Source organism: Pleurodeles waltl, chromosome 12 (genome assembly GCF_031143425.1).
Source record: "Pleurodeles waltl isolate 20211129_DDA chromosome 12, aPleWal1.hap1.20221129, whole genome shotgun sequence".
In the NCBI taxonomy this organism is placed as follows: Eukaryota; Metazoa; Chordata; class Amphibia; order Caudata; family Salamandridae; genus Pleurodeles; species Pleurodeles waltl.
The window spans coordinates 272,165,054-272,192,864 of record NC_090451.1 but is presented as its reverse complement, the minus strand read 5'-3'; the positions used below and the strand labels follow the sequence as shown (position 1 = coordinate 272,192,864).

Here is a 27,811-nt window from a genome sequence, read left to right as displayed (position 1 = left end):
ATACTGCCTAGTTGGCCGCGCTCTCGCGTTAAATATAACCCCTATAACGTGCACTCGGCAGTCAACACCTTGTTCAGCAGCTATGGAGGCAGCGCAGGTCACTCTGCTCATCCGCAGCCCCAGCCAGAAACAGCAGGACCAGCTCGTCCAGGCGGAGTGGGACTGGACCGTGCGACGGCTTAAAGGACACTTACGGGAGGTGCTGCCTGGGGGGCCGGTGAGTAGGAGAGAGGGGTCCTTGGGGTAGGCGAGCCGTGAACGGGGGCGGTGGGGATTTGTGGCGGTTTTAAGATGCGAGGGGCAATGTGGCAGGTTGGCAGGGTGTTTATGGCGGTGTTAGCTCAATGCAGCGGAAAATTACTTCGACCAGAAAACTACACTTCCAATTGGACATGCGCAGTTGTCTCTCGGGGTGTGGGAAGTGTGGTTATAAAACAAGATTCTCAAGGGTGTGTTGGATTTGAGACAGGGAAGTTATTGTTTAGTCTTAATATTTATTTCGCACTGGGTCGCCTTACATTGTCTGGCGCGCCCGGTGTAGCTCTTAAGGGACAGTGGTTGTCTCTGTTTATTTTTCCAATAACTCTGTCGCTGCCTCTCCCTTCCCGGGTGGCTGATCTCTTTTAGGCTTGCTCGCAGTGCAGTAAAGCTTTTAATAGACCAGATTTGTCCAACCCAAAGTGTAGTTTTAAAGTTCAGGCAAGATTTGGTCATAAAGCTGTTATACTTAATTGTTGCATGTCCAATTTGGAGCCACAGAGAATACGTTTGAAGGGCATTTGCGGCCACTGTCCTTTCTCACTTCTGGCTTTGAGTGTACTTTTTTGTGTGAACTAGTTATCGTAGTTGTGCTAGTTTGTATTGGCGGCTTAAAAGGCACGAGCTCTTACAACAGGCACTGCTGAGGTTCGAAACATGCCTCAGAGTAATCTTGAACTAGCTACATTTCAAGTGCGCCCTTAGTCCAAACTGAAAATGATGGAGGGGTGAGGGAAAGGGATGGAAGCATGGATAATTTCGGTGGGAGGCGACATCCTGGAAAGTGAACCGCGTTCGTGGTGTGAGTGTTTAGCTGTAAGTGACTCCTTAAGTAAATGAAGTAATCAGTTAAATGATGTGCCTAGGACAGAGTAATAGGCTCAAAGAATTGTATTGTGTACTGTTAACCGGAAGCATTGCATTTAAAGTTATTGCATTATATCTGTAGTTAAATTTAATGAACGGCTATCACTTTACAACTCTAAATAATTTGATATACTGCATCTCTCTAATTTGGCTTGCATCATGCACTGATATCCCAGTATTGATTTCCTGTTCTCTAACAAAGCACACATGTCCTTACATGCAGACCTGTCCCATCACTGCTTGTTAGAGACTTGCACCATGCATGTATAACCCAGCACTCACTGATTAGTCACGGGATTTTACGTGCACTGTTCTCAGGGCTGAAACATCCTAGCCGTTTTGAAAGTACATTGCTATCCCAGATTGTTGTACTTTGCCTACCCCGTTGCTCTTCTGCAGTTCTAAGCCGGCTTGCATTACGCTCTGATATTTTAGTGCGGAGATATTTAAAAAGGATATCACGGGGCACATTTCAGCCGTGCAGGTTGATGCTGAGGTGCTGGTTAGTCAGGGGAATGGACTTTACAATCACAATAAACTGCCTGTGATTATTTTTCCAGAAGCTACGTGTACCCTGACCATCACAGGTTATCCTTCGGTTGAGTAACTCGACATTTGAACCTTTATAAGTATATTTGGTTGCGCTGTAAGCTGTTTCTGGAACTGAGGACGACGCGCGAGGGTTATTTCTGGATATAAACGCCACATGAGCGCTAATTATACACCCCTTTCTTCACCCTTATGAAAACGTAGCATTGGAGTCGAGCGTATTATGCAGTACTCTATTTACCCTGCAAAGTAGAGCTGTGTGGATTAAGTGTATTAGTAGTCCTAACCAGTCCACCCTTCCCAGTCACAACATGTATTTTGTGTAGACTTCAGTTAACGATCTCAAAAAGCAAATACATGTTTCTCATGAGGGCAGAAAGCAATAGAGTTCTGTTTTAGCTTCCAACGGGGCATTACCCAGAAGTTGGTAAACCGCATGAAACCCCCCTTCTGTTTTCCATCTCCCAGTTTTCTTTTTAGACTCTCAGCCCTCACTTCTACCTCTAGCCGTTTTTTCCAACTTCCACTGACATTTCACCCCGTTTGTCTTGTTGCGCTCCCTAGATGCGGCAAGGATTGTTTGCTTTAAGAAGATTGGGTACACTTTTAGTAGCGTCGTCCACATTTTTCCTTATCTGGTGAGATGCCTAAGACAGGATCGTTATTGTTTTAGGTCCTCAGGGTCCTATTTCGAAGGCCTTTCTATATTGCAGGTGGGGACGCCGAAGTTCCTGCGTTCTTTGAGACCTCTGCAGTACTTATCCCTTATTCTTAGGACCTGATTACAGGATATCTGTTAAATCAAGATCCTTGCACACACACTTGTTGGAGCAGGGATCACCATTCAACAAGTGCAGAAGGCGCGGTATTTACCAGGTATGCAGTTTTAGTCTGGTAAGCAGCAACATATGCCTATTATTCCCCATAAAGTCGGAATAATAGATAATTATTGCATCTGATTAATCCAGACACTTAAGTATCAGATTTTTTTGGTTGTGATCACTGTTGCATAAAAAGGGGGGCGCTCATAATCAGACTGTTCATGTAATGGTGTAGCTTCCAATAAGGTGGTGATGTACAAACTGCACTCGTCCATTCATTTTAATAATTTAGGAGAACGTTTGCCAGTCATAGTGCACTTGAAGAAAATGTATCACACATTCTTAGCAGAAGTTTCAATGATTCTAAGTGGGAGTGCATGTCCAAGACTTTTAGATTTTTGTTTTCGTTATGGAGAACAGCAGAGGCTGATATCATGATACTCAGTGTCCTGATGAGCTGTATCCTGTAGATAATGCAACTAGCCTTAAAGTGCTTCTGTTGCTCGACACAACGCACTCACTGCATATGTACTCAACTCAAGCGTTTCCCGAGTGGTGCACAATCCTGCAATATCAAGACGTTTCCAACACTCTAAACATGCAGTACCGTTCTATAACGTTCATTTGAATCAGTGGAATCATTCCTAGGGTTTCTGAATCTTCACTTCCCGTCTGAAACTAGGTTTATTCCATATGTAGACATTAGGTTACCTGAACCGGCATGGCTTCAGTGATAATACGTGGCGGTGGTTGGCAGATAGTGTCTAAAATTACAGATGTCAAATTCTTTTGTCCAATTTAATTCGATTTGAATGGTACATAGCAGAACGTTTTGTGGTCACTTTGGATAAAATAAGTATGCTATAACTGAAGAATAACTACAAAGCTATTCTGCAGCAGAGAGCTGCCACTGACATTGTATTCTGGTACAGTTACTGCATTATCGGCGGTATATTGCATCCTAGCTGTTGTGAAGAGATTCTGTGTTTTGGGAGACGCTTCATAATACACTGTCTGAAGCAAGTTAGTCATCAACTGGGATTTGTGGTTAAGTTTGAACTACTGTCATAATGTAAACCAACAGACACTCAGCTCATTCAACAGGAACCAACGTTGTTTACATTATCTTAGTTGTGGTAGTGGTACACCGCTTTAAACAAGGGGTTGTTTCATAATGCAAAAGTAATTAGTTGTCGCTTCCACTTTTTAAAATGCGTATGTTTCAGTTTTATCGATTTTAATTGTGATTTGTAAATCACATTAATGTCTCTGTATAAAAATTCTGAACGTCTTCCTAACCCGTGATTTCATTTTCAGATGATGACATATGTTTGAGTTCTTACATTGAGATGATTCCTGCCACTGGGGACATTTTGTTGTGGTTTTTAGAACTGGTTTGGTAGGTCATCTGTAGAGGGAATAGTTAGACGTTGCAAAAACAGTTTCCTTCGGGCTGTTCCGTTTGTATGGAAAGTGTCGTAGACATGGATCAACCAGACTAATTTAGAATCCTAAATTTGCTTCGCTTGTCCGAGAACAGCATTCACCAAGCTGTATTGATAGGTTTGCATGTATTGCGAGCTGCCTTTCTGTGGTTTGTGCGCATGGTGACACAGCTCCCCAGGCATAAAAAGCATGACACTAAGCGGCCACGCATCTTAAACATTTAGAGACCTGTTCTTAACACCTCGTTTGCAAATTTGCTAGGAACTATATTTGCATAGAGTATGGTATGATGCAAGGGCATTACATTATTATACCACACAATTCGAATCGAGTATAATCCAGGATTGAAATGCTGTCAGAAGCATAGGTGGGGCGCTCAGTGGCGACAGTGCCTGGCCCCCTCAATGTTTTATGAATAAACCTATTAGATGTAGCAGATGTGATTTGAAAGCTGTTCATTTACCTGTCTTTGCGGAAGCAAGCCGACTGTCATGTGAAGCATCAGTTTTTACAAGCCTTTAAAAGACTTAGCAAATTATTACTACCACTAGGAAGGGATAAAGCAAGCTTTGCTATTAAATAATCCCCCAGTGCTAATGTAGAGTCAGACATGTTTTGATCCACCCCACACACACTCATACATGTTAATACAGTAATGTGTAGTTCACGCCTGTTGCACAGCAGGTATTGTGCATTAAAGTTTTTGCCACAGGCCCTCCGACCCTTTTGCAAATCTTTACTGTTTTATTACCCTGCGAGGACCCCCACTGAATCATTATTGGAATCCCGGCCCCCCTCCCCCATTAACGCATTACTGAAAGCTGGGGACCTAGGGCCAGATGTAAGAAGGCTTTTGCACCTCGCTAACAGCGAAAAACACAGTTTGCGAGGCGCAAAAGCCCATACGCAATGCTGAAATACATTTTGCGAGTCGCACCGCGATGTAGTTGATTTGTGACTGCGAAAGCGGTCGCAGATCAACTCGCAGTTATCATCCACTTGAAGTGGATGGTAACTCATTCGCAAACGGGAAGGGGTCCCCATGGGACCCCTTCCCCTTTGTGAATGCTCACAATATTTTTTCAGAGCAGGCAGTGGTCCTCTGGACCACTGCCTACTCTGGAAAAAAAACAAAACAAAAAGGTTTTGGTATTTTTCCATTTGCAGCTCGTTTTCCTTTAGGGAAACGGGCTGCAAAGAAAAAAAAAACTGCTTTATTGCAAAGCAGTCACGGACATGGGGGTCTGCTGTCTCCAGCAGGCCACCATCCCCGTGAGTGCCTAGACTCGCTATGGGGTCGCAAACTGCGACCCACCTCATAAATATTTATGAGGTGGGTCTTTGTGACCCCATAGCGAGTCGCAGAAGGTGTCTGAGACACCTTTCTGCAAAACATTTTGCGAGGTGTAAATTGCGAGTCGCTGGGACTCGCAATTTGCACCTCACAAAATGTTTTCTACCTACATCTGGCCCCTAATCTGTTAATAATATTTAATTTTCCAGGTAGTCGCAGGCCCCCTGAGGAAGCTTCGCAGACCCACAGGGGTCCCTGGAACACAGGTTGGGAACCACTGGCCTAGTGCAAAGTTCTGTTTTTGAAAATCATGACACTTCTTAGTTCTTTGATTCTTAACATGGGGAATTGTTTCAGTGCAACCCCTTTCAATGTGAACTAGTATGAAATCCACCAGGAATTGATAAATTAGCTTTCTTCAGGTCAGTACGGCATAATCGTGCAGCAAAGAATCCTGTTAGTAAATTATTCTCTATACCTGTTCCTTAGCATTGCTCTGAATCGCCTTATCGGGGAGTGCAGTTCTTGTTTTCACATTTTTGCATGTGTTGTGGTGTCTGGCCAAGCCCAGTTAATATCTCCAACACAAATAATGTAGTAGAATCTGCTAAGCCGGTAGCAGTTGTACGGTGGCAGGACTTTAGTTAATGGACTTAAAGAACATCAGAAAATACTGTCATACAATGACTTCTAGAATCACTGGGTAGGCCACCAGTATAAGTTAACAGCACCAGGAGTCCACTGTGAATCCCAACATAAGTGTTAAAGACCGGCTCTAGATAAAAAAGCAGAACGCATGAGAAAATAGCATTGTTGAACAAGCATTGGCAAAGCCAATAGGTCTCACCCACCCATGCAAGAAGTATTGGCTTTGTCAATGTGTTTTAGCCCTGTCTTTCACCAGCATGGCTGCTGTTCATCATGGCTAAAAGTTAGTGACATGGAGGATAGTGACTTGGAGTGTCAAAGTGGAATGGCAAGAGTGGAGTAGACTGCTGTGGAGTGGCAGTGTTGTGTATTGGAAGGGCATAGAGTGAAGTTGCTTATAGTGGCATGAATAGACTGGTGTAGAGTGCATTGGTGTAGTGTTCAGAGTATAGTGGCGGAGAATGCAGTGACATTGAATTTAGTGGTATACAATGCAGCGTTGTAGAATGCAGTGGAGTATATTAGAGTGGAGTGGTGCTGGGTAGAGTGAAGTGGCATAGTGGAGTGAAGTGGAGTAGAGTGGTGCAGGATAGTGAAGTGTTGCAGGGTAGGGTAAAGTTGCGTAGAGCGCCATAGACTAATGGTGTAAAGTGGTATACAGTGCAGGGACGTAGTTTGCAGTGGTGTTGAGTAGATTAGAGTGGTGTACAGTGGATAGGTGTAGAGTGCAGGGGCATAGTTGAGTGTTAAAGTGCATTATAAGGATATTGACAGAGCAGTGGCGAAGAGTGCATTGGCCTGCAGTAGAGTGGTATTGGATAGAGTAGAGGCGTAGCATGAAGTGGCATGGAGTGAGGTAGAGTACAGTGGTGTAGCGTGGAGTGTCAGTGTAGTATTCATGTTGTGGTAGCACACTGCCATTAGGCAACACATTTTCAGTTGAAATGACCATTACCTTTATACAGCCATAGTTTTACCAGCAAAATTATACAGTGCACAGACAAAAATGTGGCAAATGCATCATGTAGATTATTGATTCGTTTAGATCACATTGAAGTATTTATTTCCATCTCACTTCAGGAATAACAAAGGCGCTTCATTTGTGCATTCATAATTCTGATCTGTTCTGAAATACTTTCACAATTTGTTCAAACATTGTGTTAGAGAAAAAACTCTTTACTACCCCTAGTATTCAGCAAGATTGTCACATAAATCCTCCCACTTTGAAGTCAGAGAAAGAAAAGTAAACAAGCGTCTTTGGAAGACAGTGCCTGACATTTGACCTTGGTCTTTGAATGCACAGCAAATGTGACGAGGTAAGAACAAGATTTAAAGACCTGTTAACAGAAAGCAAACTCGTGGAAGGTTACCGAAAACATGGTTTAGCCAACTGGGGAGGGATGAACTGAACCTGAAGAGCCTGATGCAAATAAAGCCTGCAAATGAAGACAGAAAGTGAGTCAAACCACAAAGCGAGTGGTAATCAACAAGCAGAATGCATTCCTAGGTCAACTTTCTGAAAGTTCCTAAGATGTATTTAGTAAACCAGATGGACGTGGTGTCTGATAGGCTGTGACACAAAAAGGACAGGTTGCAGCGCAATCACCAATAGTGGCAATGGATTCCCATCTAAAAACCTAGTGATCACACAGATCAAAAAGTAAGTCATCAGTTACTTAATTCGCTAAATGTATCATGGTTACTTGAATCTTATCTCACTCTCATGGAAAAGAGACAGATTTTCTGTGTTTCTGGAATATCTTAATACACTTCTTGGTCTATCAATTAGCATGTCAACAGATGTACTCTAGCTTAGTCTGAGAATAGCGGTAGTATATTTGACAGAAATAGAGGACTGTATTATAAAACTATCTTGCTGGTAAAAGCTACATGTTTGCACACAGTGAGGGAGTTGTGGGCAGCAATTCCTCTAAAGTCTTGCAACTCCTTACTGGACGTTTATCTGTCTACCCATAATATTTAATTCACAAAAGTAAAATGTGATTCCCTGCCTCATTTTCAGAAGAGAATAACAAGACTGAGTTTTGTAGAATTTTTTATAACAGGGTCTTTCTTCCTAACCCCACTCGAAAACCCACATGTTCTTGTTCATGTATTCAGGGCTTGAAAAATCTACTGGACCACTCACTGAGGTCGAGATACTTTTATATTCCACTCACCCTTCTGGCAAGTGGACAAAGAACAGGTGTTCTGTTCAGTCTGTAACTGAATTAGCAATTTAGATGCCTTTAAATCTTATTCTCACATTTGCTTTGTGCTCAGAGACAAAGGTCAAAAGTCAGTTTGTCTTCTTGCAGTGCAAATACTTTTCCTTGTGACTGCAGAGTTCCAGGATTTTGTAAGGTAAACTGACCTATGTGAAATGAAAGGCTTTTGGTATCAGGTGTTTCCTAAAACATTTATATAACTAAGTCAACTTTACAAACATTTCAAAATATTTCAGTGGCTGAGAGGTCATTTTTTATATTTCTATGATGAACAAAAAATATTTTAATAGGATGAAAGTCAGAACACTTTGCTTAGTCTTGTGCAAATGATAAATGTTTTCTGAAACCCAATTTTCACAGATTAATTTTAATACACTATAGTTTTATCAGTAAAGCTGCAAGTTAGTGGGAAGTTTTTTGGACATTTCTTGGAAATGTACTGTCTAAGTGACTGTGCACTACCACATCATGCTTTAGTAATATGTTTATTAAAAGTGAATGTTTAAACATAAACTGAGAAATGCTCCTGCCCTGATGGCAACACTATTAGTAAATTAAGAGGCAAGTCATGCATGGATCATGTGTACCCCATGTGTTAGCTATATTTATTATACATGGAGCAAATGTTTAGTGTATTTAAGCAAACAGGGATTTTTTTTTACAGCAGAAATGCTGAACTCACATATTTGAAGGTGCACCCATATGTGAGAATGAAGAAAAAGGCGACTGTAAAATACAATATTTGTCTAGGATCACTCAATTTGAGATCAGTTTCCAGGTCAAGTACATTAGTTAGGTCGTAGATTATTCCTGTTACTCGACCTGCAGATCTAGTAACATTTTAATGATTTTTTTCGAGGCGTGTGTAGAACAAGTAACATACAGCGTGTGTAAAGTGCTCTATGCTGATTTGCGCTATATAGAACTGCTAAAAGTAACTAGAGTACAGTACCATTTACTGCCATTTTAGCATGAAATGTAGTATAATATACCACAGCCATGATGGATCAGACATCCGCGTGCATGCTTACTTGTGTACTGCAGTGCTACAGTGATAATTCTTTGCATTCTTGGTTCATAGCCAGGAGCACTAATGATTCTTTTTTTTCTCTTCACAGCTGGAACAAGATCAGAGATTGATTTATTCAGGGAAGCTCTTAAGTGATGATCTTCACTTGGATCAGGTGCTGCCTAAGGTAACTTTATAATCCCTGCTGCGGCTTCAGAACGAAGTTAAGATCTGGCGGGCTACAGAGTAAATATAACTTGATACGTTTGTCTACTTAACGTTGACAAGTTAAGGTAGCAATCATATGCAGCCAGGAAGCTCTGCTGTACAGATTTGAGTGCCGGATTTTTAAAGATTTCTTCTCTCCGGTATATTGGTTGAATTTAGGTTGCTGATTTTTAATGCTGAATTGGTGTGAATCAGTTGTAAGACTATTCAATTTGAATGTAGCTGGATAGTCAAAACAGGTGCGCGTTAAGCGATAAATAACCAAACCTGTGCCTTAGTCACATTACACTGACCTGCTTATTTTATTTGCTTGGGAAGGCCACTTTAGTTTTCTACCAAACTCTTATTCACTTCTTTTTAAGTATTTTTATTTTAATATATTATCGGCATTATGGTGCTCAGTAATGTGTTTTTGTAGTTGATCCAAGTGTGCTTACTTAGCAGTCTATAACAGCATGCAATTGAACAACCTTACACCTTGTGTAATGCCGAATTCTCTTATAACGCTATTCAGTTTCAAAAGTTGAATGTTAATGTGTTTGTGCATGGAATTACTGATCGGTTTGTTTTGTGTTCAGCACGAATCTAGGCATACTCTACATCTTGTTTGTAACTCGAAGAACTCACCATTGCAGCCAGTGAAGGTAAGAAACATTTATGTCTTGACCTGTCAGCTTAGTGGAGGTGTGCCTATGTAGAACAGTTTCACGCCGAGCACTCAACATATATTTAGAATTGTTCAACAGGATGGATCTAGTTATGAAAACTTGAAGGCTGTGCAAACAATTGGTAGTGTCTCAGTGAAAGGTTAAACTCTGCTGTTTGGTTTAAAACAGGTTCTATACTGTAAATGAGCAGTTCTTTGTTAGACATTGAGGACTCATGATTCTGCACATCAGGAATGAGGCATATGCAGTAGTTTGAGGATCACAATCTCACGTATGGGAGCCAGGATTAGAATTTGCTATCTGAACTTGAGTGTTTAGTTTGTTCTTGATTGGGGCACATTTCATAGGTTTGACATGTTCAGTTTGTCTACAGTTGTCACTATGCAGTTGTTTCTTGCAACAGAAGGATTACCTTCTCTGTAGCTCCACATTTAACCTTTGTTTTCATAAACAATTGCTCCTTGTTTCAGTGTTGGCATATTAGTATTTTACTTCCTGCTGTTGTTTAATTGTTTTTTCGTGACTGCGTGAAAAAGGTTTGGTTACATGCATTTTGAATGATCTTGTGGTGCAAATCTCACATACAGTTGGGTTTTTCATTACACGTTTGTGTGCCTGTGCCCTTCTCCTAATAGAAGTAATCCACCTAGCCAAAGTCCCCTGGCAAATGTTTTGCTCAACTGCCTCCTTTCACTGTGAATAGAACCCACTTGGGTTTTGCCCATCATCTAGCCTCACCGATTAGGCCTCTTTTACATTTTCAGCAAGTCTGCATGGTCTTTCCTATTAACAGCTGCTGGGGTTAACATTTACTAGCACTTGGACTCCGCTCTCATCAGGACTTTCATCACTAGTGAAGTTGTGTTGTGCGGAATGCTTGTTTTCTACTCCTGTAGCATGTCTTCTGGCTGTGCACGCACCTTTGCACTTTATGTAAAAAGCACAGATTGCATCATTGGGCCTATATTTTCAAAGACCATCCATTATGATCATCTGTATATGATGCAGTTTTAATGCGTGTACATGGCGGAAGACCAGAGTCATGTTTTCTTAACAAATGCAAGCGAAGTCTGTCATCTCTTATCCGTGAAACCTTGTATAACAAGAACACACTCCTGGAGCTTACCATACTTGCTTTATTAGTGAAAGCAGTCACTTTGGGAGACACTGAATGTTTTCTTTTGTTTTTGTACGCCCCATATAGTCGAGTCATTTACTGTCCTCACTAGTTAAAATAGTTTGAATTCTTTCCAGTATTTTAAATACAAAATAAGGTCTTCGTTTGGTAGGACCTTTATTTGTATGTCTTTGTAACGGATTGTATCACTATATATTTGCCATGGTCACGCTTTATTCATCCTTTTTTTCCTTTCAGACACCAGAAGTCCAGCAACAGCCAATACGTCAGCCCACAACCGGACCGTACCCTTCAGCGGTGCCTACAACTGATGGCCTGAGGCAAAGGGATCTTCCACAACGCATGGCTCCTCCCCATAGCAATCCGTAAGTCATGGTATCCTGAAGCTCTTGCTATACTGCATTAAGGGATTAAAACACATCTGAATTGGATTGCCAGATGTGGTCTTCAAGTGTACATGTCATGTAATTTACTAGTTTCTATATCACATCTCATTGACTTGTTGCTGAAGTCATGCAATCTAACTCTTCCTTCATGTAAAGTGATACATTTGGAGTACCAGCTCTGATGTGATAGTATCTGCAGCCAGTGCTGTTGGGTTCTGTATACTCTTTAGACGTACTGCCAGTTTGCTTTGATTGCTAGATAACTATGTAAGCACTAGCACAATGGTTGCCAGTGCAGTTTGCACACAGCTAAGTCGGCTTGATCTTGTTGAATGATTTTCTGTTTTCGGGTTTCTTTTTTATTTGAAATCTGTTAATACATTCCTTTTTAATGCAGCATCCCAAGTAACCCTTTTATCGGCTTTCTTTTCCAAAGGCCTGCTGCAGAGCAAAACATCCCTGGAACAGCTGCAGGTTATGCACCATATACTGCGTACAGTCCACAACACATTCTCTGGTTCCAGCAGCTTTATGCAAGGCAGTACTACATGCAGTAGTAAGTTACTCCTATGTCTTTGCTAAATGTCCTAGGGTTTAAGAATCCATTCTGTTTGTTTGAAATTGTAATTGTGACTCCTTCCTATAAAAATGGATTTAATACCAGTTTCCCACTTTCAGGCTATTTTACGAGGACATGGTTTTGTGTAGGCCTAGGCAGAGTTCAAGGAGTTCCAAAAAACTCTGCCACGCTACGCGGGGTTCTGCAAGCTGCAGAGCACGTTAGATCACACAGTTCGTGCTGATTTTTAGTGCTGGGTGGTTTTCCTGTGTTGAAAAAGCAATGCAAACGTCACCACGTGCAGCGCAAGAGGGCGCTGCTTTTTTTCTGCCGCTCGAGTAGATTTTCTACTCGAGCGGCAACTTCCTCAACACGGATGGCAGATTTCTCAAAGCGGGCGATAGCGACCATCCACAACTGCCTGTGTTGAGATCTTGCTGGTGGAGATTTTCCTCGCTCGCTAACTTAATGTTGGAGCACGATTGTAAGAAAAATTCTGCTATACAGAGCTTTTTGGTACTCTGCCCTCTACTCTGCAAACTCCATGAGCGGAGATTACCGCCCACCACTAGTTTTGTGGTATGTAGATAAACTATAGTGTTAGGAAATGGTGATGCAAGATTTTTACTACAGCACAAAGCGTTTAGTTTAAAAAAAAAAAACCTTATGGTAAATGCATCCTAGAAAATACCCCTTGTTGCTAGTGAAAAACACCTGTTTTAGAGTCGATATATTAGATGCGCTCTTGAAGAAAGTACCTTATGTATGCTTCCTTAGAGTTGGTTTCAGTGATGCTTTAGCACCATTTATGTTCGGTCTGTGGTGAATTCTCGAGCTCGTAAAGAACACATGTGTTTTATGATTGATTGAGGAAAGAGAGTATGATGTGTGAAGTTCATTGTTGCACCATTAGTTCTTGATTACCTTATGCAGTTGGTACCATAAACGTACCTCCGTAGTGAAAGAGCTCCAGGATGGAAATTTCCCATTTCGTGGGCAGAACAATCCCTGCCACCCCCCTCAGCAGAGTCAGTGCATGAAATGGTGCATGGCAACAGTGCTCCCGACCTGCTGGCGGCGCAGTCAGTGCAGCCGGCATTGGCTTAGGCTCTCTTGGAGCTGAAGCCAATGTCGCTGCACTGACTGCTCTGCCAGCTCCGGGGGAACCTCGTAATGCGGCTGGTAGGGAAGCCCAGCTTGGCTGCGTCCTCCCGACTACCACCTTGGTGGTATGTTGGTCCTACCGCCAAGGTCATAATCAGGCCCTTAGTTTCTTCGTATGTCACATTAAACTGATGTAATGTTTTTTCTGTTTGTGGTACCCACTAAGGCATGACCATTTAAAGTCTGTGCTTTTGTGGAGAACAAAGACAACGAAAGACGCAGAAAACAGTTTATGCGTAGTCAACACAAACTACTACAGGTCAATAGCAAACAAAAATCGATTGAAACCAGCAAAACTAATTGATTTGTTGACACAAAATCTATGTATTTTCCTTTAGTCACCCACATAATCAGTCTGTCCAATGTCCCACCCTAGCCCACCACCCACTGAATAATTTATTCCACACCTACACCCATCTGTGTTGTATTTATTTGGCATTCATGAACTGTTGGACGAAACTTGTTGGATTTGCTCTAATCCTTAAAGCCACTGACAGAATGACCATAGCATTTAACTGGTTTTGCTGTATAAAGTTTTTGTGCAGTTATACATTGTCTGCAGAATCTGTAATGTGGACCAAATTAATCACACAACTCATGTACTACATTGTTTAATTCATTTTTTTTGTTTTAGTTGCTCTTATTGCAGATAAATATGTATTTTCTACCTTCCACCTTTTCTTTTAGCCTGGCAGCAGCTGCTGTTGCTTCACCTTCTCGAAGAGCCCAAGAAATACCTGTTGTACCAGCTGCTGCTGCCCCACCAGATCCATTACCCGACCCCTTCCCTGTGGGCAATCAACCGATCAATCCGAATGTCCAGCCACAGGTCGTCCCAGGCGCCAATCAGAATCTGCGAATGAATGCCCAAGGAGGCTTAGCAGATGAAGAGGAAGATGTAAACCGCGACTGGTTAGACTGGATTTATACTGCTGCAAGATTTTCCGTGTTCGTCAGTATTCTGTATTTCTACTCCAGCTTGAGCAGGTTCATGATAGTCATGGGAGCCATGATCCTCATGTGTCTGTAAGTTGAGTTCCTTCATTTTGGTTTAATTTTAAAGTTAGTTAATGCTTTGTGAGACTGCAGTTCACTCGTGCACAAATATTGACCAAATATTTGAGTGCTACATAAGGAAGCATAAGTGTTGCACTGCAGTTTTCTATAGAAAGTGACGTTGAAAATGTTCTGTTTATTCTTCTGTATCAACACTTTGGTGCCTTAGACTTGGATAATGTTAAACCGTATTTGGGAGGGCTGATCCAGAAATTTGCACAGAAAATATTGTCTGTCAAGTAATGATTTTGTGACAGTCAGTTGCTAATTGGTTTAAAAAAGTTACGTGTAGAGATCGGCCAGGTGTATACTCAGTCCTATATTCATTGATTATACCATTGTATGTTTATTTTTACCCAGCCAAAAACTTCAGCTGGAAACGTGTTCTGAGCTGCATTGTAATAACATCACACTTCCCATGTTAGACTTTAAGGTCTGTACTGTGGTAACGCAGTTGACCCAGAAAAATGCAGAACGTGAAACTCCGACGACAGAATAGCTTCAGCTGCCTCTAAGAGACCGGCACCTGTGCTGAAATACATAATACTGTGTAAGATCTAGTCAGGTGCATATCATTTGTCATATTTATACTTACATTTTAATATTTCACATAGCAAAACGTACTTTTGAGATACTAAGGCAATGCCACAGGTTATGAATGTGTGATCGTCAGTACATCGATCTAATGCTGTATGTAGAAAGCAGGTTTATTCACTCAAGGATATCAAACAATTGCAACATCAGATTCAGAAAGAAGGCACACAGTCCCCCTGTTTTTTCAAAGACCACAGTAATGATCAATTTTTGTGTGAAATGTGGTTGGTTTTAAGGTGAAGATGGTAAGAGACGCTTGTCAGGACTTTGATAGATCAGTAACCTTAAATGAGAAGTTCTTGTCAGAAGTGTTTAGGCTTTCCTGACCACTTTGAAGCTGAGTGGTAGCGTAGGATCAGCCTTTAGGCTGACCGCCTTTGAGTCGCTCTTACACCTGTAATTGTCTTCAAGTGTTAGTTTGAGTGAGGCTGGTAAACTTCAGACTAAAGTACACCAAGATATACAGGTTTAAATAGCTCTTTTAAAGTGAGTGGTATCTTCTGGAACGTTGAATTACTCTTGTTGCATAATGCCGATCCGTAAAACACACAGGTTTTAAGACTATTCAGAAGCTGTGAAATCTGCATTTATTTAATTACTTGATAGCTAACATACCTATATCTTAACTGAACCTGTGGTATGGAGCCAGGTGGCTGTGGCAAAGCGCACTATTTGCTTAGGCAAGTAGCTGTCACTTATTTTGTGAAAGTACCTAAAGGTAAAAACTAGTGGAGATTGTTGCCTGATCTTCCTTACATATTTAAGGTGATAAATATTGTGTATTATTGCCTCATTTCTATAGTGCCTTATCTTTTCAAGGGCCTCAAAGTGCTTTGCTGAAAAAGGATTGTGCTTCTGAGGTATATGGTGTGAGAAAATGGCTCGGGCAGGTTTACACCCAAATATCCAACTTCAGCAACAAATCTGAAATGTCTATGTGCTGCTCTTATTTTTACCTTCAAACATTGCTTTGCTAGGGTTTAATTTTAAGCCTTGCCCTTCCTAACTTGAGTTTAACTAAGGAGAACCATATATGAAGCAGATGGTGAGGTGATTCCCCTCCTCCCTCATACCCCCCCCCGTCTGCACTTGTTCCTGTCTTCTGATTAATCAGCACTATTTTGTTCAGTTGATCTCCCAAACAGTTTTCTAATTGGTCTTTTATTGTTTAGTTTTCTTCAGAACTAACCACACCTGTCCCCCCCCCACTACTAAAAAGTGACTTAAGTTGTGTTCTGGTTTCTAAGTCTTAGGCCTTTCAAATAACTTCCCAGTTGATTTGTTTTGTGGCTAGCCAGAAAACATGTAAAACATTGTTTGGATGTGGCTTTGTTTAAAGGTGTTGTGCCCTTTTTATGGGCAAGCACAAAGTGCTCCGTCCATTCTGTAATCTCTTTGGGCTTTAAACCACGCTATTGCCACGTCAGTCACTCACATTGCTTTGTGGGCTTGCCTTTTAAAATCCGCGTGCTTTCATTTGTGAAAGGCATGCATATGTCATGCCTTTTCCGGTGTTTAGCCCACCTACACAGCACCGGTAAAGTACCAAAAACATACGAAGCTCGATGTTTTCTGCCTGGAGTCCGGACTACTTTATCTGTTTATTTTATGAGCAGCGCGATCATGCTGCATTTTACATAGCGCGATCGCGCTGCGTTTTTTTGCCTTACACCCCTAATAGCTCTAACAAATGCGAGACCTGTTGCATTGAAAATACTTGATTGAAAGTATGCTCTGAGCTTGTCGTAGGCATCTGTTTGCTGTGAACGCCCTTGAGCCTTGGCCCTTGCTTGCTTTTTACACGTTATCAGATTTTAAATGTTTACATTCTTTCTTTTCCGCGTAACCCTTTTTCATCTGCTTTGCTAGTGGTTGTTAACCTTACGTGCTAAACCAGTGGTTCCCAACGTTTGGACTTCTGTGGACCTCCACTTTACCATTACTGGAGCCCAGGGACCCCCACTGAATCTTTATTGGAATCCGGGGACCTCACACTGAGTCATTCCTGAAAGCTGGGGACCTAATCTGTTAATATTATTTAATTTTATAAGTAGTTGCAGACCACAGGTTGGGAAACACTGTGCTAAACGTTTAAAAAATAATTTTTGTACTTGTTTTTATTGAATGCCACAAATAAAAGGGAATTTTCTAATTGACTGATTAAGAAAAAGTAGGACATTGGAAAATATGTATAAAACATGGCACAATTTGGATATAGGAAGGCAAACGTCACATGCTAACCTACATTTTTGGTAAGTAACCTTGCAACCTACGTTGCAATGTTTTCTGGTAATTAAGTTGTAGGTTTAGTAACAAGTAGGCATACATTTGAATCATGGATTCCCAAATGTGATCAATTTGGGTAAAATGAATAATTCATTTAGCTTTCTGCTAAAAAAAATGAGTGACGCTTAAAACTGTGTATACTCTGAGAAAATGTCATTAGTCGAATCAACAAACCTGGAGAACGATAATTGTAATCTCGATTCTGAGCAGTCCTGTTCTGGTTACAAGCTTATTGCATCAAAGTATTTGAGCCTTTCAAAAAGCTTATCTTGGGTCAAGCCTACCGTACAACGAAATCTGTTTGGTTGTAAAAGACCAATTGCCAGCCTACTATGATTCTACAGTGGGTTTAAAACCTTCCCACTGCTTATCTTTGGCTGGCTTTGTGATTCCATCGCTTCCCTCATATTTGATGGTTTGCTTAGTTACCTTGTATGATCCTCTCCAGGATAATTGGCTTTTTACTTATGTACTTCCACTGCCCACTTTTAGGGAATTCCTCTTTATTTTTTTGCGTCTGCAGTCCACAAGTGTGCATGTTTGCCAGCAGGTTCCCTCGTGTGCTTCTCTCCACAGTTGTGCATCGTGTTGCTCTTTCTCGTCAGTGTGCTTCTCTTGCCTCCTGCACAACTCATCTGTATGCCTCTGCCCCAACCCCTGCTCCTTGTTGCTCTCTTGTCTGTGCGGTTCTTTGGTATTCTCCCTGTTCTCCTTTTACTACACGCTGCTTTTCCCTTCTACTGTGCCTTCTCATGTTTACTCCACCACAAAAAAATTGATCCTTTCACTCCCCCCACTCCTCCCTTCCCCACACCCAACCACACAGAAAAATTATGTAAATAAAAAAGCATTCGTGTTCTGGCTCATGCATGTCAGAGGGCTGACCTGACTACTAGTTTTTATTTTAACAGTACTGTGCAGCACTGCCAAATCAATTGCCAAACCCAATGGGTCTAGAAAGTGGGACCTAATGGCTTCACCTTTGCCTACGACCTCTTGTATACTTTTAATTGTACTTCTGTGGGCTTCCAGCTATTCCATTTGTCATTTAAAAATCCTTTGCATGCTAGTGGTCAGTCCATGCCTCTTTGTCCCTCCTCCTGTGTGGGAGCAGAGACCAACCACTATATAATTACGCTTTGTCCTGTTTATCCGGTCTGTAGAGGACTTCTGTTTTTACTTTGTTTCCAGCTCTTGTCCATGGAAGATTCCCTGTTAATTTCCAGAGCATTTTTCCTCTGATCTTAGCTGTAAACAAGGCTATAAATCAGGTTGTTATCCTGGTTACATTTGTTCTTTGTGGGCTTTCTGCACCCTCTCTCAGCTGTCTGGCTCCCACCCTTCCTTTGCTTGGATTTTCTTTATCAACTGTGTCTGCCTGTGTGCTGATAGCAAAGGCAGAGGATCACTTGTAATTGCTTATAGCCTACGCACCCTGCTCTACCAGGGCTCCCCAATGCTTAGAAGACAGTGCCCACTTCTGTTTCATACTGGGATCCCACTCGCAGCTCCATCAGTGCACCGCAGTTTGCAGGCCCTCAGCTGTGCAAGTGCCAGAAATCCCACACATGGGCTGCTGGAGCACCTCAGTTCTTGCAGTCAGTATTCTGCTGCTCCAGTACTGGGACCTCCGGCGCAGCTCCATCAGTGCACCTCAGTTCACACACTCCAAGCCCTCAGCTGTGCCTGTGCCAGAACTGCACACACGTCGTCTGCCCATTCAGTACACTTGGCTGTACCACTACTAGGACCTCGGGTGCAACTCCATCAATGCACCTTAGTTCTACCCTGGTGAGGTCACTTCCTTTCCTATACTTGGACCCTGCTCACATACAGTTCCATTACAGCAGCTCAGTTCTAATATTCAGTCCCACTGTCAAGCCAAAGAGCAAAACACAGCTCAGCTAGTGCACCTCAAGTCTAACATCCAACACCACTGTTGATGGAAACCACCACAGCTCCACCAGAATCCATCAATTCTAACATTCAGGGCAAATTTCTTCTCAGTACTAAAGCTCACACACATGCCTTTCAGGACTCCTTGATTCTGTTGTTCAGAGGAAATGCCAATCCCATACTGGGCCCAACTCGCAGCTTCACCAGGGCACCTTCAGGGTAACACTCTGCATCACTGGCACACCAATACTAGGTTCACACATAGCTTCATTAACATACCTCACTTCTGACTTTGTGTGCCTGTTGCTATTCCAGTACTACAGCGCACATACAACTGTTAGTGCACCTCAACCCTAACCTTTTCATTCCTCTCCCGCTGCCTTTGTTGTTCCAGCACTGGGCCAGGACACAGCTCTGTCTGCACGCCCAATCCTGATTTTAAGTGTCCCAACATTGCTGTACTGGGGTTCATGTACAGCTCTGCTAATGCACCTCCTGCTGTTCCACACTCTGACTTCTGTTTGAGTACATGGGAGAGCCAATTAACTCTATTCTTAGCTGCCATCTTTATTTGGGAGGGTTAATTACACCTGTCTTACTCGGTTCTTTCCTTTGTTTTCTTTCTCCCCCACTTTTCTCTTTCCAGCTCTTAAAATCCACACCTTAATGGTTTCGCTCTTTCGTTCAACTATTTATCTCTGCTCCTCACCCTTTTTTTATTTTCTTTTGCTACATTCTCTTTCAAACTCGCAAAAACATGGTTATCTTTCCTTGTTTCGTTCCTTTTTTCTTCATCAGGTGTTCATTCTTTCACTATTTTTCTCTTCCTTTCTTTCTTTGTCTTTATTTGCTCTTTTGACCCAGTATTCATCCTTTCACCTTTTCTTTTGATTGATCTTCCTTCCTTTGGTGTTTTTCTTATCTTTGTCAATTCACATTTTACTTTTTCCTGTCTGTATGTGGGAGCAACCTCACTGACCTAGTCAGTGAACTGCTCTGCCACCGCCTAGCTCCAACAGCAAGTGAAGCCCATCTGACTTGAACTCTGACCTCGGTCAGACGTTCGAGGCCCTCCTCCACCACCCACAGGCTTCTGCCTGCACCTCATACCTGGTGTCTATTGGGAGAGCTCTGCTCCTCTACTGGGCTGCCCTCAGGCTCTTTTCTCGTTTTTCTTTTGAGTGCTGTTTTTGTGCCTCTTTTCCTGTTCTCTCTATCCTCTCATTCTCGCTTCTCTCTTCTCTCTGCTGCTTCTGCCCCCGCTGCCCCGCCCCCTCCTCTCTAATTCACCCTGCCCCCCGGCACCCCCCTTTTTTTCGTGCCGTATCGCACCTCACAACTCCCCTCCCTACTTAATGTTGGCCGCTGCACAGGAGATAGAGCAACCTCACTGACCTAGTCAGTGTACTGCTCTGCCACTGCGTAGCTCCACCAGCAAGTGAAGCCCCTCTGACTTGAACTCAGGCCTTGGTCAGAAGTTCGAGGCCCTCCTCCACCCGCAGGCTTCTGCCTGCACCTCATCCCTGGTGTCTAGTGGGAGAGCTCTGCTCTTCTACGAGGCTGCCCTCTCCACCTCTTTTCTCTGATCTCCTCTTTTTTTTTTGTGTGCTGTTTTTGTGCCTCTTGCTTTCTGTGCTTTCTTCTCTTTTTCTAGTCACTCCTCTCATTCTTGCTTCTCTCCCTCTCTCCTCTCCCCGCTGTTGCTGAGCTGACCCCCATGGCCTCTTCCCCTCCTCTCATTCATCCTGACGCTACTGCCCCCGTGGCCCCACCCTCTTTTTTGTGCTGTTTCCCACTCCTGCCCCCCAGCTGTCCTCTCCTCCCCCTCCCTACTTAATGGCGGCTGCTGGCACGCAATGGCACCCGTAAGGCAAGCCTGTCTGTGCCAGACCGCGATCAGTGCCAGGACCGTTGGACCTGCCTCCGCTACACACAGCAGCACTCATTGATCATTGCACTCAACCCGGGACACAACAACAACTTAAGCAGGCATCACCAGCGGACACCCTAGGACCTTTCAGCTGCCTCTGCTGCCGCCAAACCCACACCTCCAAGACCTGGGGCCCAACACAACCCATTCGCAACAACACACTGACTCCAAAAACTCTGAAGTGCATCCTCCTTAACATCCGCTCCCTCCACAAACACGCCACAGAAATGTGGGACCTCCTTGACAGCACCAACCCGGACGTTGCTTTCCTCACTGAGACCTGGACCAACACCACATCAGGCCCGGACATCGCTATTGCCATTCCCCAATGATACAAGATCACCCAGAAGGACTGCCCAGAGGTAGGGAGGGTGGGTGGGTATCACTGTTTCCCACAAATCCAACATCTGATTGAGCACACACTCTGAAGACTCCACTAGACTGATAGAACACCTCCATTTGAAACTACCGACCAGCTCACCATCCACCCTCCGAGGAACCCTTATCTACTGCCCACCGGTGGGACCCCACACACCCATCTCCGAATCCATCACGGACTGCATCACTGTACAAGCCATCACAGCCGCCAACTACATCCTGCTAGGAGACCTGAACTTCCACCTCAACCTACAGGACCCCAACACCACATCCGTCCTAGTCAACCTCCACAGCCTAGGACTCTGACAGATCGTGACAGAACCAACGCACTTTCACAAAAGGAACATATGTCTTTAGCCACACCTCCAAACTTCCATGGACAGACCACTGTTGCATTCACTTCACTTTCAACACATCCTCCATCCTCAGTCCACAGACCAACCATCTTGCAGAGACGGGGCAAGAGTCACCGACCAGCTCACCAACACCCTCGTTAACCCCCCCCCCCCGCACACTGCAGCATGCACTTTGCACAAATGGATCGCCGACTGTGCCAACAACATAGCCCCCCTCAAGAAAAACAGCACCCGTGCAAAGAAAGCCAGTTGGTTCATTGAAGAACTCAGGGAATCCTGTTGACACGAGAAAATCTGGAGAAACACCAAATCCACAGAAGCCCAAAACAACTTCAGAACAGCCACCACCACACACCACCAACTCATTAGAAGCACCAAAATAAAAGCAATACAAGACAGGATCTCCTCACATTCACACAACAGCAAGGAACTTTTCGGCATCATCAAGGAGTTCATCCAACAGTGAAAGACACCCCACCCTCACAAAACCTTTGTGACACAACACCTACTTCCACCACAAAGTCGAGACCATCTGTGACAGCTTCAACGAGGACAACTCATGCGCAGAAACCCCTCCACCAGACCCCAAAACCAACAATCACTAACTGGACTCCCCCCCCCCCCCCCCCCCCTCCCCCCCCCCCCCCTACCGAAGCCACTCTGAAGACTGAGTCCATACACTCTGGGGTCCCCACAGACCCATGCCCCCACCACATCTTCAACAGAGCCGCTGACATCATCGCCCCCCGAAGCTCTGCCTCATCAACTGCTCCCTATCTGACAGCTCCTTCCCTGGCGACTGGAAGCAAGCCGAGATCAACCCCCTCCTCAAGAAACTCTCTGCAGACCCAACCGACCTCAGAAACATCAGGCCCATCTCACTGCTCCTGATCCCAGCGAAAGTCATTGAGAAAGCCATCAACAGCCAACTTGCCAATTTCATCAAGGACGCCTCCCAGTCCGGATTCAGAAAAAAACACAGCACCGAAACAGCCCTCCTGGCTTCGGAATCAACATTGTCTCCTACGCTGACACCCAACTCATCCTCTCCCTTTCCAACGAACCCAACACAGCCATAAGCAACTTCCGTGAAGGCATGGGGGCAGTAGCCAACTGGATGAAAAGCAGCTGCCTCCAACTCGACACAAACAAGACAGAAGTTCTTATCATGGGCCCACAACCTGATGCATGGAACGACTTATGGTGGCCACCCACCCTTGGAAACCCGCCCACCCCCACGAACCAAGCCCCAAACCTCTGGATCATCCTGGATGCCAAACTCAGGATGGACCACCAAATCAGCTCAGTCACATCCACCTGCTTCCCCACCCTCCGCCTCCTACGCAAGACCTTCAAATGGATCCGCCTGGAACACAGACCGTCATACACACCCTTATCACCAGCAGACTGGAGTATGGCAACGCTCTCTACGCCGGGATCAGCAAGCTTACCCGCAGACTACAGAGCATCCAGAATGCTGCCGCCAGACTGGTCCTCGACCTGCTCCGACACTGCCACATATCTCAGCACCTGCGAACACTTCATTGGCTTCCAATAGAAAAAAGAATCACCTTCAAGATCCTCATCCATGCCCATAAAGCCCTCCATGACACAGGACCAGCCTACCTGAACAGCCGACTAAACTTCCACGTACCCCACAGGACCCTTTGATCAGCCCAGCCCTCCTTTGCTGAAGTATCCTGCATTAGGAAATCAAGAACAGGAGGACGCTCTTTCTACCACATTGCAGCCATGGCCTGAAACACCCTTCCACTTCACCTAAAAGAACCTCCCACCTCAACTTCACGAAGGAGCTGAAGACATGACTTTTTGGAGAACCACATCACTGATGGTAGATTAACCTCACGCCCCCACCACGCCCCCAGCGCCTTGAGACCCTTACGGGTGAGTAGCTGTGCTATATAAGCAATGCCAGATTGATGGGAGCCACAATTTGATTGTCGGGAACCAAAGTGTCAGTGGTTTTCCCATCCTGTCTCTGTGGAACATGTCAGTTTTCACGCCTCTCATTACTTTTTACTCTATCTTTCATTCGCTATCTTCCTTCCCCTTTTTTCTTTTGTCTCACACGTTTGCTCCATTTATTCTTAGTGTGTTCATTTTCTTGTTTTTTTCTTTGAGACACCTTCTTTCTTCCTTTTGTCTGTTGTATTCCTTTCTCTTCTCTTTTTCTGCCCCATCCGCTTTCTCTCCTGAGGCCTAGTTCTCAATGGAGCTACAGGTGCTGCATTTTCCTTTTTTAATGCAGGGCTCACTGTTACTGTGCCACTTGTCCTCTCCATCTTTACTCCATATCCCTCTTTCCTTTCATCCTCCAATCAGCCCCAAATTATATTTTTGTTATGGTAGTTTGAGCATTACACTCTAATGCCAAACGTTTATTTCTGATAAATGTTCATATGATTATTGTATATGCTTTAAGATAGAGGAAGAAGGTAAATGGAAGTGCTTCAGTTAAATGCTGGGCCACTGGAATTATATGACAGGAAAAGACGCAAGTATGAAGGGTTGACCAGTTTATATGGCAAGAAAAGTCCAGTAATTAATTTACAATGCCAGTAACCTTAACTCAAATAAATGCGAGACCTATTGCATTGTAAATGCTTGTTTTTAGTTACGGTTTATTTAAAATTGTTCCAGTGCTGTTTCCCTGACTATCGATTGTTTATATTCTGTATTTCAAATAATTTGCTGCAGAGGTGGTTTACTGCTTCACCAAAAAGAAAACCATTGCTAATTTATGGGGATTGTTTTTCTTTTTTTGCAACACTCAAACTTTTAAGTAATCAAATTCTTCCTTTAAAAAAGGGTTTGCCGGTTTAAAAAAAATCAAATGTAGCAAAATAAAATGGGGGAAGTCAAGACAACCACCGTAGTAAAATGATTTAGGTTTCTTGTGAACTTTACTATCCTTTACGAGATGGCTTGCACAATTATAGCTCTGTGTGTTGGTCTGTGTAAACAGCCGCTGACCATTTCTTTTGCTTGCAGGCACCATGCTGGGATATTTCCATTTAGGCAAAGGCCAGCTCAACCAGTTCTCAACAACCCTCCGCAAATTGCTCAAGACCAGAACAACAATTTACAGGTTTGTCATTTCACAGCTTGCGAGCAGTGTCAAAAATAAAAAGTAATACACTATTTTTTGGCAAATTTCTTTGGATTTTGGACGAGGAGAGGTAGGGGCTTTCAAAGGTTCAGTGCACATAAAGTAAAACTCCTGCCTAGGCCATGTATTTGCAGATTAACTTTGCAAAAGATATTTAACGTGGATGAGTGGATTCGTTATATTTTAACCAATCGTTATATTTTAACCAACCTCTTCCCTGAAGTTTAACCTAGATCTGATTTCTGCAGCAAGTGATTTATCCAAGTATATGGTAGCTTCTTAGTGGGTTCTTAATTCCACTCGAAGAGGTAGTAGACTAACATAGCACAAAGTGAAATCCATTTGTTTGACTGTTTCTTAATTAGCGAGAGCAGTTGACTGTATTGAAACAGCTTTCTGTGCTCAGACTGGGGTCTCATCCAAGTTCGTTATTTGTATATGTGAATTTCTACAGAGCGTGTGGTTTAGAAACTTGTCAATATGCTAAAGTATTTGTGCACTAAAATTTTGAAAAATAGTATATGTAGAAATTGTCCTGGCGTTGAATGGCATTGAAATAACTGGGAGATATTAGAACTTACAGATTGACTGTAGTACAAGGAACTTCAATTGGTCAGAGGGGGGGTCGTGTGTTAAGGTGATCCAGAGTGGATTTCCTCCTAAAATTCTTTAATCTATCTTAAATTATTTCTTTGGAAATAAGTCATGCTGATAATTGACCTCAACATTCTTTTGACAATGCTTTTTTTTCTTAGCAGGAGCAACCAGTAGAAGAAGGTAATGAGGTAGAGGGCTCTCCTAATGAAAGAGAGGCTGGTGACTTGCACACCCCCAGGTTTATAAATACAGCTTGGGTATTTTTCAAAACGTTCTTCGCATCGCTGATACCGGAGGGCCCTCCTGGTGTAGTCAACTAGACACTTCGGTGAGCGTTGGGAGATAAATTGCAGACTGTAGCCTACAAGAAACGATGTGAATCTCAGAAGAAAATGTCCTTCCTGTCTTGTGCACCATGTGGCACTCATACTTGTATGTTATCGACTTCCATGGGCAGCAGGTTACTGGCAGGACTCCACCTAACATGCAGCAAGAAAGAAGCACTTAATCCTTTCACTTCGTTCTCATCTTGGATACAGAGACACCTTCTTCTACACGCTGAGAAGTAAGAGTGTCCTTACTCAAATAGAAAAAAAAAATTGAGGTTTTACAAACCTAACGAACTAAATCTAGAACTGTTTTCTTACAATTTTGTAAGTACATTGTATATGGTGTATATATAGCATTGCACTGTTGCACTTCTCTGATGTGGAGTTACAGAAGCTGATTGGCGTTAACGGAATATACTCAGTGTTGGGCCCATACATGAGTATATTGGTTATTGGAAGTGCAGCCTTCATTTTTTGGTATTGTCGTGCCTACTTTAAAATCTTGCTTTTCCTTAATTGTCCCTTTATAGGCATTGAAAAGTACTGTGCATCTATGCATTTTGCCATGAATTCTGCATGTGCATCTGTCAACTTAACATTGAAGAGGCAGACAGTACTTGCAGAGGTTTGTGGATTACTGTAATTCTCTTGATGGTGTAATATAACCTCCCAAAATCATAGTGTTTTAATGAAAATGTGCTCCACATGTTAAAATGGATCTGTATGTAAAATGTATATACACGTTGCACACTATAGAAGCGGAATTGTTCTGTTGGTGCAATTTTATTCCTGTTGGAATGTTTAAAAAACAATTCACATTACACTGAGTGTAGTACCTTATTGTTCAACTTGCTATATATGTTTTAGCAGACATTTGTAGCCTACATTTATGCTCAAGTTGCATACATGTTGCATTCTACTCATTTAAAACCTTTGTCCATGGAGTCCTCCTCATGTATGTGTATTCAATTGAAAGGAAGACAGTTGTGATTCATGATGGTTAACATGGTAGGCCTCCTATTATGCAAAAGTTGAGAAGTGTTGGATCTCTGGAAGCTTTCACTTGGATATTTGTGAACTATTAATTTAAAATGACAACTTGATTTCCTGGGTCAAAGCTCATAACTTATCAGCAAAAGGTACAAAATCATGATTGTTAAACATTTTAGTTTCGTCATTGCTGAACGTTGCCTTGCCTGTTCAATAATACAAGGAGTTTTTTAGTTCAGTTTCTTTGGTGACATTTCTGTTGCCTATTAAGATTTCAGCTTGTACATTTACCTCATGTCGTTATCCTAATATACATTGAAAAATATTTGTTTAGTTGAATAAGAATGGACAAGTCATTTAAGTTGAGATATTAGTAAACAAACCTATCTAAAAACTTACTTTGTTATGTTGTCTTTTTTTTACTGAACGTAGAGAATGTATCATTTTTAGCTGGTGCTTCTAAAGAATATGTTCTCTAGTCCCTTTTATCGAGTGTCTGTTTTATCTGAGGACTTGGTCTCAAAAATGTGACTGAGCAGAGGCTGTCAAACACAAGTTGATGCGGGTCCCTGCACTTATGTCAGCTAAAGTAATTTGTTCTGAATATGAGTAAATTATAAAGAATATATAAAGCAAGCATTTGAGTCAGTAGTTACGGATTTTTACTGTTGAGCAGGACCAATTACTGTGGGTATAATTTGCTAAAACTCTTGGAGATGCTGGCACCTTTTGTATATTCTCAGCCTTTTTTGTGTTTTAGTAGGCACTCTATCCCTCCCTTCCCCATCACTCCTGAACAGGTATAATCCCCACTGCTGGGTTGTATTCTGCCAGTTACTCTTCAAAATATGGTTGCAATCTTTTGAATGCCATACTGACAGCTGGGCTACTATACTTGCATCTTAATTACTTTGCAGGTCATTCTTGTATGTACCTGGCCTGCTGGGGTGTCTTTTGCACTATAAATTTCCTGCCTGATCATGTATTATAACCCACCTGTCACTAA

General features: G+C 42.8%; 1 protein-coding gene across 2 annotated transcripts; it reads left to right on the top strand.

The window, feature by feature from the left end:
- HERPUD1 (homocysteine inducible ER protein with ubiquitin like domain 1) lies at positions 1-27,200 on the top strand. 2 transcript variants are annotated; one of them, XM_069215812.1, is made up of 8 exons: positions 1-217; positions 9,230-9,307; positions 9,927-9,992; positions 11,392-11,519; positions 11,977-12,096; positions 13,951-14,289; positions 24,772-24,868; positions 25,645-27,200. In XM_069215812.1, the coding sequence occupies exons 1-8, from the start codon at positions 83-85 to the stop codon at positions 25,804-25,806; spliced, it is 1,125 nt and encodes a 374-aa protein (XP_069071913.1). In that variant the 5' UTR covers positions 1-82; the 3' UTR covers positions 25,807-27,200. The 2 variants fall into 2 exon arrangements, with proteins under 2 accessions (XP_069071913.1, XP_069071912.1); XM_069215811.1 differs by having other exon boundaries at positions 5-217; positions 25,648-27,200.
- The last annotated feature ends 611 nt before the right edge of the window (positions 27,201-27,811 follow it).

Coding starts and splice junctions, on each gene's coding strand:
- HERPUD1 (XM_069215812.1), top strand. CDS start 83: ATGGAGGCAGCGCAGGTCACTCTGCTCATCCGCAGCCCCAGCCAGAAA. Junction 9,993..11,391: donor CACCATTGCAGCCAGTGAAG/GTAAGAAACATT, acceptor TTTTCCTTTCAG/ACACCAGAAGTCCAGCAACA. Junction 12,097..13,950: donor AGGCAGTACTACATGCAGTA/GTAAGTTACTCC, acceptor CTTTTCTTTTAG/CCTGGCAGCAGCTGCTGTTG.